Raw genomic sequence first — 14,448 nt, 5'->3', positions numbered from 1 at the left:
ATACCAACAAATGCAATCTCTGGGTTCCTTTCTCTTGCTTTAATAGTACAGATATTTACCTACATAACATTATAACAGTCCCAACAAAGAGTTTGGCTAGCACCTCTCGGGCAGAAAAATGATGTTTGCACGCTAAAGGATAGTACAGAAATGTGAAGAACTAGTTTATCTCTTAAGGCATCAAAGCCAAGGAATTGATTTCCTGATTCCAGAGATAAATTGTTATTGTAACATAACCTACTTCTAAATGGTGGGGTCTTGTACCTCTTAGGGTTTGGGGGCAGGGAGCAAATGGAATTTAATTGCATTTTCTAGTCCATCTTTCAGAGTTCTGATAATCTCCTCTTTAAAATGAAGTGTTTGAAATTAGGAATTATTTCTATTCCCTTATAACTTTAGAGGTATTTTTCTTGGTCTTCAAAAACTTGTATTTATCCCATGTGGCCATTTAACTGAAATGCAGGAATATAATTTATTGACGAGGAAAAATATGCAGCAGTCCAGCACTCTTTCAGGTATTTTAGAAAAAGTTCAACTGATCATGGCTGGCCTGAAACTGGCAAGGCTGTAAGATCACCTCATTGATAGCTAATTAGTACACACCCTGAAAATAGAAGGGAGAAGCGAGTCTTCCAAAGGCTGAACTGTAGCATGAAGGAGGGCCAAGCGGGCCTAATTATCCCTTCGGTACCTTGAGACCACTAATTCGAGCACACACGGCTTCTCATCATTGTCCTCTTGCAGCTTTTAAGAGAGTGCTGGAGTTGTAAGTGCCCAGGTCATTTCTAAGACTCACCTAACAGAAGAATTGGTTGGGCTCTTCCAAACTTTTGTGAGATACTGCCTTTTGAAAGAAAAAGAAAAACACTGGTAAAATTTATTTTCTTTGCTTACTTTTCCCTTTGCTTACAGACTTCGCATATCATTTAAATGGATGGTTCGAGCTTTCTCTGGATACTTAGCTACAGATCAACTCCTGCTTTTGTGGGATAGAATCCTAGGATACAACTCTCTGGAACTTCTTGCTGGTAAGAATAATTGCTTCTTTGTAAAACACACGTGGTTTCTATAGTAAAACCCTTTTCCTTCCTAACATTCACCATCTGTGATTGGAGTTTAAGTCTAGAGTTATCTATCATTGCTAATCATGAACATTTAGTAGGTTTATCTGCCTTAGAAGACATGTACCGAGATGCTGTGATACAGATACCGTACTTATGTGTAACTGCCCTCCAGTCTATTCCGAGTCTTTCTTTTCCACTCCCTGGAAAGGCCCTTTCTTCCCCTCCCCCACCTTTAGTCCAGCCGGGGCTCACTGTCCCTCAGCGCCTGGGAGGTCTGTGCCACAGCGTGTGGGTATGAGCAGTTCCACCCGGGACTCTGACTGCCTTAGTGTTTGTTCTGTGCCCTTCTCCGCTACCACCCGAAATCCCATCTCACACCGAGCCTCCCTACATAACTGACATCTCAGCTCTCCTGCACTTCAGTTTATCCTGGATTCAACACCTTTTCCTTTCTGCCACCGGTCTGCCTCCTGCCCTGGTGGCTGGATTTCCTCTTTTAGGTGTTCTCTTAATCCAAAAATATTTCATGTTTTTTTCTGGAAGCCACAGATTCACCTCTTATTTAATAAGTAAGCAGTTCTTACAAGAGATACCACATAAAGCATCTGCATGATAACACGTAGGGCACAGATCTCTTATTGATTATACGATTTTGCTTCTCTAGTACAAAGTAGACTCAGTTATTTTTACCATTGGGATTATCTGAAAAATTAAAGTAAACATTACATGGCTTTTACAACAATGGATGGAAAGCAGAAAACTTGGCAGAGCGCTGGGTCTGACCTTCTCCAGTTGTGTGGTATTGGATAAATTATTCAACCTGCGTGAGCCTTTGTTTCCCTACCGTATATTGGTATTATTGTAAAGACGCGTCTCTGGGATATTGTGGAAGTAATGCTGAAATGAAGAAGACGTTTTTCTTGTAGAAGATTCTCTAGGTACCATGTTAACACATTACTGAATGCTGAGAGGTCTAGAGTAACTAGGTGGCATTTTGAAAGGAAAATTGGAATTATAATAAAATACCATGGAGACAAATATAACCCCTGGTGTAATCAGCAATATCACATACTGAGGCCTTCCATCTCAACTGTGTTTAAAGCCCATCCAAATATGAGTTAGGAAAGAATGATCTGCCCTTGTCTCTTTTGGCTGAATGGCAGTGATATGCATAAGCTGAGACAGGAGGAACCTTAGAAGTCACGGGGTTTAACTTCTGACCGGCAGTGCTCACCCTCGGTTTGAACACTTCGGTGCAGAGGCACTCCTGCCTCGGCAGGTCGCCACTTCCCTTCTGCGTAGTAGGACTTGCTGAGACACTCCTCTGAGACCAGGGTCGGCTTCCTGTTGTTTTCTACTCTCACAAACCCTTCCTTTCCCCACAGTCCTCCAGCTTCCCGGCTAAATAGACTTGTTTTCTGCTACCATTTCTCTGGCAGCAGGATTTTAGCCATTCCCCTGAATACCTCTCCTCAGGGTATGTCCTAAGTTTTGAAAGTATGGTGTATAGCTTTTTGTGTCATTCCAAAAGATATTAGAGTATGTTAAGGACAGGGAATCAGTATAAGAAGGTACTTTCCAATAATTAGGACTTTTCCAAAGTAGAATGGGCCTTTTTGTTGGCACCTGAAGGGTTAGGAGGTTTTCTACTACAGAAGAAATGTTGAATTAGAAGACCTTCAAGACCTCGTCCAATTTGAATTCTTTCACTCTGTGACTTTTCACCCCTCAGCAAACTGAAGTAAAACAGAAATAAATAAATATTGGATACTGCATTTGCTGTACGCAGGCGCAATGCTATGAACTCAATACCTTAGTAACAAAGTTACCGATGACTGGGTGGAAACTCAGTCCACACTGTTGCATCCATCTGCTTTCGCTGTATGATTTTTAAAAATCAACAGGGAGGAATTTTAGAACATCTAGAAATGCAACTCAAATAAATTCAAATAAAGAGCCACAGGGGTTTATTTAAAATATGTTGTTATTTTTTGATCTGAATATTTTGGGTTCACTTTCCTTACCCAATTGAGTTATTATGTATAGTCCTTAGAAATATTTTAGTAAATATTACTGGCTTAATTATGAATTAATTAGAGCCTTTTGAAGAACAGTTTAAAGCAGGGGTGTCAAACTCATTTTCACTGGGGGCTACATCAGCCTCACGATTGCCTTCAAAGGGCCGAATGTAATTTCAACTCCTTAACAGTTAAGGAGTAGTTACATTTATACAGTCCTGACATTATTTTGGCCCTTGGAAGGCAGCCACGAAGCTGATGTGGCCCCCAGTGAAAATGAGTTTGACACCCCTGGTTTAAAGTAAAGGTGCCTTAATGTCCGTGATAGAGTTGCTTAAAATAAAAGTAATAAGAATAGTTTAAAAGACCAAAGTAAATATTAGCCTTCCTGTATTTCATGTGAAACATGATTTCAGCTGAAAATATGCTAAAATGCAGACCTCTTCTCCTGGGCACACGAACCGGTTCTGTTGGGAGGGCTGGGCGAAGCCAGCCCGCGGCAGTCGGAAAGGAGCTCCTGCGACGGGACACCGGCATAAATAAAGGCCGGGAGCACGTGGGCCTTCGGACGAGGAGGCCCATTAGTGAGCTGCTTTCTTTTCCTCCTCTTATCTGCGCTTGGAAGAGCAATTTCCCGCCACCTAAAACTCTTTCCTGCCACAGCAGAAAATGTGAGCATCCTGTCAGGCTTTCGCCAACTCTGTTAATTACACACAAAAAAGGAAGTAGTGCTCACACGCCTGCCTCTAAAACGTCCCCATTGTCAAGTATGGTTCCTCGTATTAGGAAGCTGTAAAGAAGCTGCTGGTCCACATAAATGGTTTTCATTGATATTCTCGTAAACCAAGAAGCTCAGTGACTTCAAAGTACTTACGTTTTCTCTTTTTCAGTCAAAGGGTAAATTCTTCATCCCAGATCTCTTGTATGCCTTGTTACATATTAGAGAATCCCAGCTGATTAACTTTAAAACTTTTTTTTTACCACTACCATTTTCCCCCCAGAATTTTTCTAATTGTAATGCTTTTTTTGCCAAGCTCTCCAAAATCTGTTGTCCCCTAGAAAACACCGGTGCTTCCCGGTCGCTGGCTCCACTCTGCCTCCACAGGGGAAATCAGGAGGCCAGGATCCGGACGACTTCTCCTCAAGCACAGCAAACTCCCCGTGAGAGCCCGGGGCCACCGGGCCATCACCTGCATGCCGTCCCTAGCAAGCCATTCCGAGGGATAGCCGAGGAGACAGTTCTCAGGAAGGCACACAGGTCCCTGTGTCAGGAATAAGTCATCACTGCTCACCTTCGGTCTCAGTAGTGCCATCACGTAGTGGTTAGATGCTCGGTCCAGAGCCAGGTGTATTCAGTCCACTGTTTCACCCTGTGTGACTTCACACACGTCACCCAAACTCACTGTGCCTCAGTCTCCACGTTGGTAAAATGGGGCTAACGGTAGTATTTAACTCATAGAGTTGGTATGAGAATTAACTGCTATGATCATTATTCCCATAGTAAAAATATGTGTGTGCATATACTCATATATTTGCATTAGCTTTGCAGTGTGTTGGGAACCGATCTTGTAGATAATGTTGTGGATTTCATTTCCTAAAATCCACTACTTGTCGGTAGGCAGTGCATTGCCACCACTGGTGATGAAATAAAAGGGGTGAGGGGGAAGTCCAGTCACCCCCAGGGAGGTCTGTCTCTTCACCAGGGCTGCCGGCCTCTCGTGTGGGTCCTCCCATTGTTCATGCTGGCTCGTTCTCTCACAGGTTACCATTGCTTTTTGTTCAAATGCATGTGTTTAATGGAAACAAAAATCCAAATGTTGTGTTCTACTCAAAGTATAATGTTAACCCTACTGGTTTTTTCCAAAGTTTCAACTAGTTGCCGTAGCCAAGCACCAGGGTGGGTCTGACAGCCGCCCTCCCCGCAGACGCATCCATTCGTGACACTTCAGGAAGGCCCGGTGCTGAGGATAAAAAGAGAAATACGACATGATATAAGGATGTTTTTAAGAAAAGGTGTTATTGCCACGTTTTTATCAGGATGCCACCTCAATACGTAGGCAACGTGATGTGCTATGTTTATACATTCAGTCTCCACGTAACTTTTCTCTACTGCATTAATAAGACACCTGCATCAAAATAAACTTTAATTTATAAGACAGTTATTAGAGCTTCATGCCCTTTAAAAACTGTTACAGTTTAACTTGCAAGTATGAAAGGAACAATCTCTCAAATGGTTTTTTTAAGGCCATCGAATTGCCCTTTCCCCCCCACCCCCTGCACTGTGAGATCCGGTTTGTCCTGCCATCAGGCGCTGTTCTCCAGAGGACAGAATCTCCACTCGTGGCCGGACCGGCACTCCCCGTGCGTGCGTGCGTGCGGGGGGGGCGGGGGGGGGGGGGGGTGAAGCGCTAGTCCTCAGCTCGCGCAGGGCGCGTGGGCGCAGCAGTGACTTGGTCGGCCCCCTGCGTACAGGCCAGCAGTTAAAGCAGTGTGCGTTCTTTTCCAGTCCTGGCAGCTGCGGTGTTTGCCTTCCGCGCGGTCAACCTGATGGAGGTGACATCACTGGCTGCAGCTGAAGTAAGGATAAGTTTCACTCCCGTGGATGGAAATAGCTCCCGAGACTCTGCCAGCCTCAGGCACTTCAGTCCAGACGCATAAGGCACACTTTACGGGTAGCCTCATTTTTAACTTGGGTGAAACCTGCGAGTTCAGAGCTAAGTGATATTAAGTATTCAAAGCTCCTTAATGATTTGAAAGTAATCTTCTTGTGAGACAGTTGTAAACAAGACTATTACAGACAACCATTATAACCATTATAACCATTATGGGAAACAATATTCCTAGTAACTTTAACAGAAACTATCGGGTCTTAGGTTGTGCTTTCTTATTAGTGTTCACATCCATGTGTTGTGCGCATACAGCAAAGAAAAGCCAGTCGAGAAAGTGGAAGGGCATGTATTCGGATGTTGCAGTAAAGACACATGGGCTTTTCTGGTTATTTTTAATTGTGATTTAATTATTTAAAGCTGCTTTCTTTTTAATAGTAAAAGTTAGACCTGAAACGTGGTTAAATTAAATAGTGGCTTACCATATTACTCTGTTATCTCTCAAAGAAACGTAAATTTTATCTTTAAAATAGCTGCCTACATTCTTTGTTTGAAGGGAAGAGGATGTTTATGCATCTTGCAACTGAATAAACATTAGTTCCATCTCAGAATGCTTTCCCGAAGTCAGCTACTCCTTATACTACTACAAGAGACCTAGGATTCATAGTGTACGTTTATTTATAGAAGCAAGTTGAAATGTTAGACCTCTTATAAACTCATGCTACCTTGTATATTTGAAGAAGGCTCAAGGCTACAGTCCTTGTTAGCATTTTGAACATGTTCTAACATAAAGATACTCAGAAAAGGAAAGGAAAGTTGTAGCTTTATTACAGAGGGTTAGGGCAAACCCAGAGAATTTAGAGTGTGTGCTAATGCCAGAATTACATTGTGATGGTGTTTCTGCTGTACATTATTGTATAGGCTTCACTTTGCTGATCAGAATACTGACATAAATAATTCTTTTTTTGTTTGTTTGTTTGTTTCAGGCAGTTCTTGCTGACCTCTCTACTTTAAAAGTTATGCCTCTTCTTCAAATTTTTTTGTTTGCCACTGTCACCTGATCTTCTTCAAGGTCACTCAGAACACATCTAGTTTTTCCATAGAAACTAATCATGAACTATGCAAAGTCTGCATAAAACCAAAATTAAACTTCGCATATATGCCAATATAAGATCATGTTCCCTCCTTAGTTAAACCTAGGTAGTTTTTCACTTTTTGAGAAAATAACTCAGCACACCAAATATTGCACTGCATGCTGCTGAGTTTTCAAGAGAGAAGCAATAGACTTAACTTCTGCTAAGTTGAGCATACTTTGTGTATAATCCTGACTTGGAAAAAGCATGTAACAATATATGCAATAAGAACTAAAGATACTGTAATAAATTTGAAGAGGTAATGTAGCCTCTGGGACAACTCTCTTATGTCAGTTTGTAAGTTTATCTCTAGATACTGTATTGTTTTGTCTTATAAATTGCTCTTCCCTCGGAACCAGGGGTGGGGTAGGATGTGGGAAGAGTTGAAAAAGATAATGCTTTTAAGTAGAGATTCAGATGTACTCTGGTGTCTTTAACAGCGTTTCTCTCACCAGAGATCTTCTAGATCCCTGTCCATTTTTTTCTCCCTTAATGTTTTGTATTGGGAAGGTCAAATACAGTTGGGTCCCTCTGACAATATTACACCCATTATTTTCTGAAAAAGAAGTCAAAATGGTGGAGTGATCTGTTCGAACTTCTCAACCTTCCATCTCTTGGTTATAAGACTGATGCTGCTGAGGCCTGTTGCCGGAGTCTGTTACTTTGCAAGTTACACAAAGAGGACACCTAAGGAGGCAAAGAAGAGGGTGAAAAACCCAAACTGTATTCGCTTTTGCAGGCAGTTGGCCTAATGAGATTTACTTCTAGGGATGAGCATCTCAGAGAGACAAGAAGTAGATGCTAGATGTTCATTCCAGAACTGAAGACATTATGCAAGGCATTGCTCTTATTTTGGTCCTTGTTGTAAGTGAATATTATTGTATATTAGTTCCTAAAGGCCTACCATTTCTGTAATATGGAATAATAGTAGAAGAAAAGAAAAAAGTCCAAAAACCATTGTCTTTTGATTTTTGGGTCAAATTCCAGATGCTGATCATTTTAACAAAACTCTAAATCAATAGATTGATACGCTTACTGAATGCTTAGAATTGTATTGTTTTATCCGAATGTATTCATGAGTCACTTATTTATAGAGTATATATTAAGAATGATGTGAGGTTAGCATAATACTGCAAGTGTGGTGGAGTTTGATATAAGGTATTATATCAGGTATTAGTTTGAAAATATTATACACTTTTATTCATCAGGCACTTACTGACTTATTAAGGACTAAATAATTTATTCAGTGATTGATTCCTAATAAACTCCATTTCATTGTGTTTGCAGGCCATGCACTTAGGTCGTATGCTTTGCCATTCTGTGTGTGCAAATGCATACTCATCACAAGGATAATTGTGTGCACATCTATGACTGCTATCTCCTTCCTTCCCTCATTCTGAGAAAATGACCAAAAAAAATGTGTCAGGAAGAGAGAGTTTTAGTGAGTAGGGCCATATTTGTGCAGACACGCCCACCTTTGGCCCTTTCTTTAGGAGAATATCCACGAGCCTTTCCAAAGCAGCCGTCTAGTGACCCAGTGAACAGCACGGGACGGGAGGGGTCTGGTGCCAGCTGTAGTCCGGGCATCATTTTCTCTCCTTGTCTGTGCAGCTGGGGCAGGGCAGACAGGCGGCAGGAAGTTGGTGTATCTGCTCTGTTTACCTCACAGCACTGAGTAAGACCAAATGGGAAAACATATTTGAAAGGGATTTTTTTATAACAGCGCAGCACCAAGCAAATACAAAGGTTGGTAATTGCCTTTAAGTGCGGCGTTTTGAGGTCCAGAACACATGAAGACTGTCCATCCTCACTGGCGTTCGGATGACTTGACTTGGTAATTTCAGACTGTATCTATTAAAAAAAGAATGTGGCCTGGCACAGCAGATGCTTACATTTGGAACAAGGGGCTCCGTGCAGCCAGTGGTTCGGGATCTGAATCCCAAAGCCAAGCCTGGAGGCTGCCACACATTCTGCTGCCATCAAAACCCCGCTCAGCCGCGTGCTGCTCTTAACTGCCTGTTGAGACACTGCATCGAGGGTGGTCAGCTGCCTTGCCCACTCCGTCTCTAACTCTAACTGCACCTCCTCACCCCGCCTCCGCTGGCCTCCTTTCTCCTGCACTCTTCTCACTATGCCCTGCCATCCTCCGCCACCTCCTCTCGTCTGCTCCGCTCAGCCAGTGCTGCTCACAAGGACCTGCGCGACCATGATGCTTGCATAATTGTTCTGCCTATGACATTGGCGCTAGTGGTGACGTAGACTAAAAGACAAATTGAAATCTTCCGGATTTCAATTCATCCACCAATGTCATCTGCATGACCTTTCAGAAGAGTTCACTGAACAGTCATTTTGATCAGAATGCTTTGGGAATGCTGCATTCAGGCTAATTGCAATTTCCAGCTTTTCTCACTGCTCAGCAACCCCTTAGCTCAGCAGGTACTCTCCGCATTTCCTAGGGAAGACAAGAGACCAGTAGCCTTGAACTCCCTCTCAACCTTCCACCTCAAAACCTAGCTTTATCCCTTGTATCCATCTCTTCTTCCTCCTTAGCTCAGGAATGTCTAATCTATTCCTACAGCTCTCTACATACAGATTCAGTTGGGTCACTTACAAGCTGAAAACGTTGCCCGGCACCCCACTGTGTGACAGACAGAATGCAGGCTCTGTAGCAAAGGGTGGGGGAATCCTCCACTGCTCGGTCTTCCCATCGCTGTGCTCCCACGCTGATCCCGTGTCCTGTACTTCAGCCTCACCTGTTGCTTGTGGTCCGCAACCAGCTCTGCCCGTTCACTTCCTCTCTGCCAGAAGGACCTCCCTTTTCCAAGGCCCCGCTAAAAACGACCTTCTCTTTCGTGATGATATCCCAGAGCTGTAAATTAGAAGTAAGTATGCCCTTGTCTTTGTTCTCACGCAACTGTTCGTCCACGAACGTGGTGCTTAGAGTATTGAGTGATAGCTTTCTGTACACATGTTCTCACCCTCACATTACTTCATTGTCCGTCCATCTTCACTGGCGAGTCCTAATACAGAAGATGAAAAAGGAGTTTGTCCATAGGCGTTTGTAGCCCCTGACTTATTCTGAAAGTGGTCAGGATCTGTTTTTAACACACGATTTCTCCTCATATCTAGTCCCTTTCTTCCACAGAGGCTCGATTTTTTGTTTGGTCATCTATCCTGCCCCCACGAACTTCAGGCGAGGCTGATTCCCAAGGCCAGGACATCTGAGTCCTGGCCAGGCCAGTCACTGTATGCCGTCCTTCAGGCCAGAGGGGTTACTTCAGGGTCAGTGCGAAGTCTGAGACCAAAGAGGACCAATGAGGCTGATTGCAAGGCTCCATTTCATCTTTCAGGGAAGCTGGATGTGGAAGAGAGGGTGTAGGGTCTGGAGCTGCGCTGGCCTAGGAAGGGAGAGAATGGAGAGCTGTTCTGTTGACCTTGTTGATCCCCAAGTCACCCCTGGGCTGTTTCCTCACGTGAGCCCAAAGATTCTCTTGGCAACAGGAAGGATCCTCACTGAAGGCAGAGTTATTTTACCATTTAGGTGACCCACTGCATCATGGGCATCATTATCTGGTAGGACCCCTGTCTGTACACTTTAAACAAAAGAAGTCTTTTTTAACTTTGAAATCAAGATACACCCTGACCTTACAAGCATGAATTCTATGTTCCAGACCTGCTCAGCTACCTGAAATACCAGGGACACATAGTATGTCTCTCTTCTTTGGCCCTGCACCCATACAGCACCCTCTGCTTGGAGTGCCTTCTCTTCCCTCTCAGGCTAACTCGTACCTGTAACCTGAAAACCCAGCTCAGGTGTTGTTGCATCATCAGGGAAGACTGCTTCTCTTACAGACTCTCCGCAACCCTACATATACATGAGTTGCACCATGATCATATTGTAGTGAGTCTTTCTCTCCTACCAGGCTGTGACTCTTTAGGGCAAAAAACGGTTTCCCAGCTTTGTGTGTCTAGCACCTGGTGTCATGCTTGCCCCATCGTGGGCTTCAGTACCTGTTCATTAATGAATGAATGAATGAATGAAGTCACCTAATAGTATAATCCACTCATTCCACCGATGAGGAAACATGCTCAGCTGAGAACTGTAACTTATTTGTCCGGTGTCACACAACTGTTTTACCCACTCCGGTGATCTGTGGAGTTTGTTGGGGAAGTCCAAACGGGAAGAATATTTTGGGAGAGAAAACAGTGTAACTGCTTCAGCTCACTCAATATTTTTTATTTATATCAACTTTATTAGGGTGTAATTTACATAAAATAAAATGTGTTTTAAGCATACAGGTCTCTAAGGTTTGACACCTGTATATGCCCGTGTCACCGCCATCACAGTGGGATACAGAACATCTCCATTTCTGCCACCTAAATTAGCTCCTTTAATGCCCTTCCTTTTCAGTCTCCCACGGACACACTCACGCCAGACCACCGCCCAGATGCTTGTCCCTAAAGATGAGGTTGGTCTTTTCTAGAGTTCCATGTAATGGAATTATTTACATACACTTTTGTTTCTGGCTTCCTTTGCTCAGCGTAATGTTTTGAGATCCATCCATGTTGTTGGACCACTAATAGAGTGTTATTCAGTGATAAAAAGAAATGGTCTACTAATCACACATTTCTCTATCACTGAATAATACTCTTGTATGACCAGTTCACAGTTTATGTGTCACTGTTAATAGATACCCACGTTGTTCCCGTGTTTCGGTGTATTATGGACACAGCTACTATAAACGTTTGTGCACAGGCCTTCATATCTTCACTCATTTGGGTAGATACCTAGGAGTAAATGGCTCGGGCACATGGAAGCGTAAGTTTACTTTCTAAGAGGTCTCCACCCTCTTTCCGGAGTGGTTGGTGCGGCCATTTCCCATCCGCACTGGCAGGGTATGAGAGCTCTAGTTGCTCCTAGTCGTCACCAACACTCGCTGTTACCATGTAAGTCATTCTGATGCGTGATTTTAATTTGCATTTCCCTAATTACCTAAATAAAAAAGATGTTGAGCATCTTTTTATACTTGTTTGCCATTTATACCTATTCTTTGTAAAGTGTCTGTTCAAATCTTTTGCACATCTTTAGTCAATATCTTCTTAAATTGTTAATTCTTTATTCTGGGAACACTTACAGTTTGTAAGTTAGGATTAGGGTTAGGGCTGGTCTCTTAATTTTCTTAACTATTTTTAAAGAGCAAAAGTTTTCATTTTGTTGAGTTCAATTTGTCCATTTTTTCTTTTATGATTCATATCGCGTGTCCCAGCTAAGAAGTCATTTTATAAATCAAAGTCAGAGATTTTGTTCCTGTTTTCTTCTAGAAACTTTTTCATTTAGCTTTTACTTTTAGGCCTATGATCCTTTTATTTTCAGTTAATTTTTGTGTATGATTCAAGGTAAGGGCTGAGGATTGTGTTTTTGCATATAGATATGCAATTGTTCAAAACCCTTTGCTGAGAAGACTAACCTTTCCTCTTTACACCGGCACCTCTGTATAAAGTCAGCTGACCATACGCGAATACACGTGGGCTCCTGTCCGGACTCTGTTCTGCTTCATGGGTTTATGTCTGTGCTGACTCCAGGGCCACACTTTCTTGACTTTTATAGCTTTAGGGGGAGTCTGGAAATCAAGCAGCGTAAGTCCTCTAGTTTTCTTGACCTATGTCTACAGTATTTTGGCTTTTCTTAGTTCTTTGTATTTCTAAGTAACTTTAAAATCAGATTTTCCATTTGTACTTAAAAAAGCTGCTGTGATTCTTACAGAGCTAGCACTGAGTCTCAGCATCAGTTTGAGGACAACTGATACCTTAACAATACTGAGTCTTCTAATCTGTGAACATGGTAGCTCTCTCCATTTCTGTAGGTCTCCTTAAATTTCATTCAGCAATATTTTACAGTTCTCCACGTACAGGTCGTGCACGTATTTTGTTAAAATTATTCCTAGTTATTTTACATTTTTATGTTATTATAAATGGTATTTTTAATTTCAATTCTTAATGGTTTGTTAATATGTAGAAATATAATTGATTTTTTGTATTAATCTTGTATTCTGAGGTCTTGCTAAACTTACTATTTCTAGTATCCTTTTTGTAGCTTCCCTAGGATTTTCTACATATACAATGTCATCTATAAATAAAGACAATTTTACTTCCTTTTTAAAAATCTATATGCCTTTTATTTCTTTTTTCCCTTTTATTCACTGACTAGAACCTGCAATAGAATATACGGAAGTATTGCAGCTCACCTAATTTTAAATTAAATATACTTCTTTTTTGAATAAGTACAATAAATACTTTAAATATATATCAATTTAAAAGTTTGGGCAATTGAGGGATAAAACAGTGGGAGGAAAGGAAACCGATGCAGAATGAGGGGCAGAGAGATGTTGATACACAAGATAAATTGTGTAATTTTTTGCTAATCATCCAAATGGCTTCTTCAAATTAATCTTTTAACTTAACCATTTGGTATTAACCATTCAGGTATCATCTGTGCCTATTAGGTCATTGTCTTTGTATTCTGTATCCTTAAAACATTTTTTAAGAGGTATGTGGTGTGCATCTATTCAACAAACATCAAATGCTTGCTCTGAGGAAGGTACTGTGCTCTGAATTCAATGTGTGTGTGTGTGTGTGTGTGTGTGTGTATATATATATATATATATATATTTGTATGTTTGCTCTTTCAGTACCAGGTGTTTGAAAAGACAGTACTTTTTTATGGAGATAGAAAGTACTAACACCTCTCTTTTCAAGTAATGTTGTCATCTGTCCTGTGGTAAGAAACATAATGGTCTCCTACTGATATTCATGTCCCAACTCCTGACTCCTATGAATGTGATACCTGACATGATACAAGGTACTAGGCTGTGATTAACCTCCTCTCAGATAAATTGGGTTTAGCATATCAACTCTAACATAAGACAGTAAATTCACCTTGTTCCCATTCTCTTACCTATAAAAATAGGTGATTCTACCTTTCTCCTGTGATTTTTGTAATGGTCAAATAAGACAAAATGTGTAAAAGTATTTTGAATACTGCCTTCTACTGCTTTGGTGCTGATAGGGAAAAGAGCCCAGAAAGTTGGGCTTGTTTATAAAGACAAGTGTAACGGAGGAAGAGAGGGATTGGGGGAAACGTATCACCAAGTCCTGATGTTTCTTTCCACGGAGAGAGAGGTCACTGAGGTAATGTTCCTCCCTCCTTCCGCCTGTGGAGAGGAGTGACTGATACCACTGATAAGGCTGGGATCAGTGAGGGGGCAGTAACGCCAACCCCTTTCTCTCATCTGTCTCTTGGGGACTAGCTGCCCAAAGCAGCCACGTTTTGTGCCACTCCTCTGTGCCCTGAGCTCTAGAAAGTACGGACCCACGGTATGGGAGGCAGCCATGGGGACAGGGGATGGCTGAGTGCATACATCCACGGCTGGGTTTTGAAAAGCCCATTCTTGCTGTAGAACTATGTCAGATTCCCTAGGGTTAACTGTATCCGTAAGAAAGGTGACATCTTCATCTGCTTTCATCTGCCTAGATTTTAATTTTCCTCTCAAGAACTCAGAACTCAGGCAAGAAGGAAGATGCTGTTTATTGGACCTCTAAACCTCATCAACAAGGCAAAGATGTTAGG

The 14,448-nt window shown here is 42.0% G+C and overlaps 1 protein-coding gene across 1 annotated transcript in view; it reads left to right on the top strand.

Annotated features, from left to right (window-relative positions):
• TBC1D19 (TBC1 domain family member 19) overlaps positions 1–10,751 on the top strand; it is a 112,342-nt gene extending 101,591 nt beyond the window's left edge. The window contains exons 19-21 of the mRNA XM_024573666.4: positions 913–1,028; positions 5,589–5,659; positions 6,675–10,751. Coding sequence (XP_024429434.1) covers positions 913–1,028; positions 5,589–5,659; positions 6,675–6,749 — 262 coding nt within the window. The 3' untranslated portion in view covers positions 6,750–10,751. The remainder of the gene's footprint in view (positions 1–912; positions 1,029–5,588; positions 5,660–6,674) is intronic.
• The last annotated feature ends 3,697 nt before the right edge of the window (positions 10,752–14,448 follow it).

Source organism: Desmodus rotundus, chromosome 4, assembly GCF_022682495.2.
Source record: "Desmodus rotundus isolate HL8 chromosome 4, HLdesRot8A.1, whole genome shotgun sequence".
In the NCBI taxonomy this organism is placed as follows: domain Eukaryota; kingdom Metazoa; phylum Chordata; class Mammalia; order Chiroptera; family Phyllostomidae; genus Desmodus; species Desmodus rotundus.
Note: the sequence above shows the minus strand (reverse complement) of the source record. Positions and strands in the feature narration are given on the sequence as shown.